Raw genomic sequence first — 6000 nt, 5'->3', positions numbered from 1 at the left:
CAACTCATGGATTATGTATTTTGCCTAAAAAGCAATATAAAAATAATTGTTGCTCGGATCAAATCCATCTTATGTACATTCATAAATTAGTCCAAAATAATATACTAGCCTCCTTAAAATTCATCAAGTCTCAGACAGTGCAATTATTCTACCATAGTAGAAGAGTGGATTATGCTCTAGTATCAACATGTTTGTTACTTGTAATTTATTTTATTGATTAAGGGCATTATGGTCATTTCAATTCACAGTCCTGGTTACGTACGTGGCATACATGCCTTCTTTAACCGACCTCTATTGAAGATTGAAGAGGAAGACAAATGATTTCGGATTCAACTATTTGTCTTCAACAACTACTGCAATCTTGAGGTAATTCACCATCTCTCTCTTCAACTTTTGATTCGATTTCTGCATTTGCTTGTACGTTGTTTTTTGCATTTGCTTTTACATTGTTCTTTGCATTTTCTTTTACATTTATTTTATTATATGGTGTTTATGAAGTACGAATCTGAGTAGAACTGAAATTAGGGCTAAGATGGCACTACAAGTATTTAGAGAGCCATTAAAAAGTAAAACTTACATATGTTTAGCAATTCTTCAGGTCAATTCTTAATATATATATATATATATATATATAATGTTTGAATCTGATTAGCAAGATATTAGTAGCCAAGTTTTGACATATTTCAGCTTTATTGAATTGGACAACTTGGGGACTTGTAATGCCATTTTGGGGAAAAATGAAAAATATTACAAGTGAAAGGAAGAATACAAAGAGAGCATGAATAGAGCTAGGAGAAGAAGTTGGAAATTTGTATCATGAAATTATTTCTTCGGTTTACATGAATCGAGCTAAATTGCTAGTCACGGTTCTCTGCTCACATGAGTCCAGCTAAATTGTTAGTCATATAAACTGCCAAGTAGAAATTACTAAAATAAATATAGGCTACGGTAGAAAAAGCAATAAGTATAGTGATAATTTGATTGTTATTTCAAGAATCACTACGACACAAATTATAATTATATGAGTAAATCAATCAGATCAGTCACAACTTTAAAATAAATCCAAACATGCTACAATATAATGTGGTGTGCCCTTGTTCTTGATAGAAGCGCTATGAATGAAAGGTTGAAAAACTAAACCGTTGGAGATAACGATGACCATTCAACTTCAACATAGTTCATGAGGAAGTCATCAAAAAAATGTTCCATAACATAAGTTGCAACTTTTCTTATTATAGACACTGTTGAAATGTTCTTTAACTTTTTAAATTTTACATATTATTCTTTCTACCATCACTAATAATACATCATATTGTCGTTTTGCAAGGTAGTAATACACTTTTTTGGTAGTTACATGTTAGCTTGGCATGATACATAGACTTACCCTCAACACCACTGATCACTCCTAAGTTCGAGGATTGTACATGTACAGTTTCGGTATAACTGTATAAATTTGCTGACCTCTTGTCTACTAGTTTTGAGTTAAAACTTGTCCCCCTTTAATTTTTTGTCCATTGAATATGACTGGTATAATCTAGATCTATGTTTCTCGGACTCTTCAAAAATATCAATATCAACGAGCATATTAGATTCTCCAAAAATAGTGTATCTCTAGAGAATCCGACATGGGTGCGACAACAAAAGTGAAGAGTCCCCATAACATTGGTCTAGAGTATCCATAACATTGGTCTAGAGTATCCTATTTATAATATATTGAGACTTAGAATTACAGAATGCATGAAGTGAAGTTAGTTATATTATTAGTTAGTTATTCAATCTGTTAGAGTTAGTTTCAAATTCTGTTAGGATCTAGAAGTGTGTAGTGTGTGTATATATATGGCTTAAGCATTGTATTCACGTGAGATAGTTTTGCTCAACATATGAAATCTGAGATTGCTTTCTCTCTTAGCATCATTTTCATTCTTTCATTGTCCACCATTAATGGTGTTTCTCAAGCTTAAACATTAAGCTTTCACATGGTATCAGAGCCACGACGAATTGTGATCTGTTCTTGCCTTCGTGTTCTTATCTCGATCAAGTTTCAATTCACAGAATTCTTCTTCTTCAAATCGTGATCTGTTTCTATCTTCGTGTTCAATCCATTGGTTGTATTTTGTCTTGATCTAGCTTCTGATCTTCACAACTCTCATAATGGTTGAAGTAGTTGAAACAAATGTTGATTCCTCTGTTCCTCCTCCTCCTTCTTTTGATGTGGGAAGTCAGCTGTATATTCATCCTTCTGATAGTGCAGGTGCAGTGTTGGTACCTGTTCCTTTCGATGGAATAGGTTTTAGCTCATGGAAGCGAGGTGTTCTTCGTTCCTTGTCAGTAAAGAATAAGTTGGGCTTCATCAATGGAGAGTGCTTGAAACCATCATCAACTTCTCCAAATTATCGCCAATGGGAAAGATGTGATGCCATGGTTACTTCATGGATCCTCAACTCTCTAAGCAAGGACATTGCTGATAGTGTTGAATACGTTTTCGATTCACTGGAATTGTGGAGTGAACTAAAGGATCTATATGATCAAACAAATGGTGCAAGATTATATCAGATCCAGAAGGAGATTAACGATCTAAGTCAGGGATCTCTAGATATCACTTCCTACTACACCAAGATGAAGAAACTTTGGGAGGAACTGAACAACTTGTGTGTAAAGAATCAGTGCAGTTGTTTATGCACCTGTGGTGCCAAGGATACTGTATACAAAGCAGAACAGGATAGACGATTAATTCAATTTCTCATGGGGCTTAATGAAGCATATACCATCATTCGCGGCAGCATACTCATGATGAAACCATTACCTTCCATGGGTCAAGCATTTGCTCTCCTAATTCAGGAGGAGAAGCAGCGAGAATTTAAGCCTAACAGCCAATTTTTCGCAGATCCACCTTCAATGTGTGCTAGCTCTTCAATTGGACAGTCACGACAAAATGGAGGCAACTCAGGTGGACGAGGCTTCCAGACTAACTACACACAAAACACTGGGGGAAGAGGAACAAGACCTTTCTGTGAATATTGTAGGAGATTGGGACATATAAAAGATAAGTGTTACAAGTTACATGGTTACCCTGAGAAGCCATCTCCTAGTCCAGGATCTGGTACCTCCAACTCAAACTTTACTCCAAGTTACAGAAAGTATAAGGGAAGAGGAACTGCAGCAAATGTTCATGGAGAATGCTCGAGCGAAAGAGAAGATATTTCTTGTCAAAATGGATCTCAAAGTGGATCTCTAAATAACCTGTCAACAGAACAATACACTCACTTGATCAACTTGCTACAAACCTTCCAAGGAGGAGGAGGAAATATGAAGGATCCTTTCACTACATCTGCATCAACATCATCTCACAATGGAGCTGCTGGAGCTGCTGCCAACTTTGCAGGTATAATTGCTTGTAATTCTTCAATTGATCATGGCAAACACTCATGTGGTTGTTTCAAAACAAAAACTAACTTGTGGATACTAGATTCTGGAGCAACACATCATATTACTTTTGATAAGAGTTACCTCTCCAAAATTATCACAATACCATATCCTATACTTGTAAACTTACCTAATGGATACAAAGTTAAGGTAACACAAGTAGGAGAAACAATATTGACTTCTGGGATCACACTCAACAATGTACTTTTCATACCTACCTTTCATTACAATCTTATCTCTATCAGTGCCTTGACAGATCACCTCAAATGTACTGCATTCTTTACTAATTCTTTATGTCTATTGCAGGCCCCTTCACTGAGGAGGCCTCTGGAAATTGGTAGAATACATGATGGTTTGTATCTACTATGTTCTCAATGTCTGCAAAAGAAAAATTCTTCTATTCCTTGTCTCTTTACAGAAAATAAAAACCTTTGTTCTCATTCCCATTCTTGCACTTCTGATGTAACAAAGCTGTTTGAAGATAATAGAAATAACATTTCCAATTCTTCTGTGTCTCATGCTAATTTTGTTGTTAATCCTTTTATGTCTCATGAAAATACTACAGACCTGTTATGGCATTATAGATTAGGACATGTTCCTTTCATAAAAATGAAGAAATTAACCTCTATACCTGTAAAATTCTCACCAAAGCAACCTTTCCTTTGTCCAATTTGTCCTATGGCTAGGCAGTCTAGGCTACCATTTTCCAATAGCACCACTACTTGACCAAATTGTTTTGATCTAATGCATATAGATCTCTGGGGACCATATCATATCAAAACACATGATAACTACAAATACTTTCTTACCTTAGTTGATGATCACAGTAGGGCAACCTGGACACATCTGTTAAGTTGCAAAAGTAATGCCCTTAGTGTAATCCAAGCTTTTGTACTCATGATTGAAACCCAATTTCACACTACAATCAAGTTCATTAGATCAGACAATGGTCTGGAATTCTCCAACAATGAGGCAAGTTCATTCTTTCAGTCAAAAGGAATTATACATCAAAAGTCTTGCCCACACACACCACAACAAAATGGTGTTGTAGAAAGGAAGCATAAATACCTTCTTGAAACTGCTAGGGCCTTGTTATTTCAATCCAAACTACCAATCAAGTATTTGGGTGAGTGTATCCTAACAGCAACTTATATAGTAAACAGACTCCCTTCACCAATTCTTCACAATAAATCTTCTATTGAAGTGTTACATCAAGTAGTACCTTCTTATTCTCACTTAAGAAGCTTTGGTTGTTTATGCTATCCTACCACACCAAAGGTCCACAGAACCAAATTTGATCCAAAGACAAGTCCTCATGTCTTTGTAGGATATCCACCTAATACCAAAGGGTATAAAGTGTTGAATTTAGCCACTAAGAAAATCCATATATCAAGGGATGTAGTGTTTCATGAGACAGTCTTTCCTTTTTCCTTGACAACTGATACTGCTTCATTTCCTTCATTTCCTTTCTATTATTCCAACATTCCTGATGATTCTCAACAAGAAACTGCTCCAACTATCATTCCTGATAGCTCTTCTACAACTCCTTCATGTCCTACTAATCATGATAACAACTCTATGTCTAGTTCTACATCTCCTGTGCATACTTCCACATCACCACCCACAAATACACAACCTGTTCTCAGAAAATCCTCTAGAGTTCACAAAACACCATCATCCTTGAAAGATTTTATTCACTATGCACCATCATCCAGTTCTCTTTGTGTCCCTTCTCAGCACACTAGTCATGTTGCTCCTAAGGATTTATTGCCTACTAGTCAGTCTTTTGTAATGAATATATCTTGTGACTGTGAGCCCTCATCTTATAAAGAAGCAACAATGAATCCTGGCTGGCAAACAGCTATGACAAATGAGTTCTTAGCACTGCATGACAATCATACATGGGATCTGGTACCTCTACCCCCTGGCAAGAAACCTATTGGATGTAAATGGGTGTACAAGATAAAACATAGAGCAGATGGTAGTGTAGAGAGGCTAAAAGCAAGGCTGGTAGTGAAGGGCTATACACAACATGCAGGGGTTGATTATAATGAAACATTTTCCCCAGTCGTAAAGATGACAACAGTGAGAACTTTACTTGCCACTGCAGCTAAGAAACATTGGGATATTTTTCAATTAGATGTTAATAATGCATTTCTCCATGGAGACTTACATGAAGAAGTTTATATGGACATTCCCCAAGGTTTGGCTATTACTGAAGGTGTAGGAATTGGTCAATCTAGGCTTGTTTGCAAGTTGAATAAATCCTTGTATGGACTTAAACAAGCTAGCAGACAATGGTATGCAAAACTGACTGATGCTCTCAACTCTAGAGGTTATACTCACTCTATGAATGATTACTCTTTGTTCTACAAGAAATCAGGAACCTCCATTGTATTTGTGGCTGTTTATATGGATGATGTATTGCTCACTGGGACTGACTTAGTCGAAATTAATGAATTAAAGTCTTTTCTTCATTATACATTCAAAATTAAAGACCTAGGAAAGCTGCAGTATTTCCTTGGCTTGGAGGTTCTGTATACACATGATGGTATTTTTGTATCTCAACGAAAGTTT

The 6000-nt window shown here is 36.1% G+C and overlaps 1 protein-coding gene across 2 annotated transcripts; it reads left to right on the top strand.

Annotated features, from left to right (window-relative positions):
- The first annotated feature begins 286 nt into the window (after positions 1 to 286).
- Positions 287 to 4149, top strand: LOC138337705 (uncharacterized). Of its 2 annotated transcripts, XM_069287964.1 has the most exons (3): positions 287 to 366; positions 2252 to 3382; positions 3730 to 3827. In XM_069287964.1, exons 2-3 carry the CDS (start codon positions 2419 to 2421, stop codon positions 3762 to 3764), a joined length of 999 nt encoding a protein of 332 aa, XP_069144065.1. In that variant the 5' UTR covers positions 287 to 366; positions 2252 to 2418; the 3' UTR covers positions 3765 to 3827. The 2 variants fall into 2 exon arrangements, with proteins under 2 accessions (XP_069144065.1, XP_069144064.1); XM_069287963.1 differs by having other exon boundaries at positions 2252 to 4149.
- The last annotated feature ends 1851 nt before the right edge of the window (positions 4150 to 6000 follow it).

The sequence above is a fragment of the Solanum lycopersicum genome, chromosome 8 (genome assembly GCF_036512215.1).
Source record: "Solanum lycopersicum chromosome 8, SLM_r2.1".
NCBI lineage: Eukaryota > Viridiplantae > Streptophyta > Magnoliopsida > Solanales > Solanaceae > Solanum > Solanum lycopersicum.
The sequence above is the reverse complement of the archived record's forward strand: the minus strand, read 5'-3'. Positions and strand labels throughout refer to the sequence as shown.

Excerpts from the sequence above, each read along its gene's own strand:
- LOC138337705 (XM_069287963.1), top strand. The coding sequence starts at position 2,419 with ATGGTTACTTCATGGATCCTCAACTCTCTAAGCAAGGACATTGCTGAT.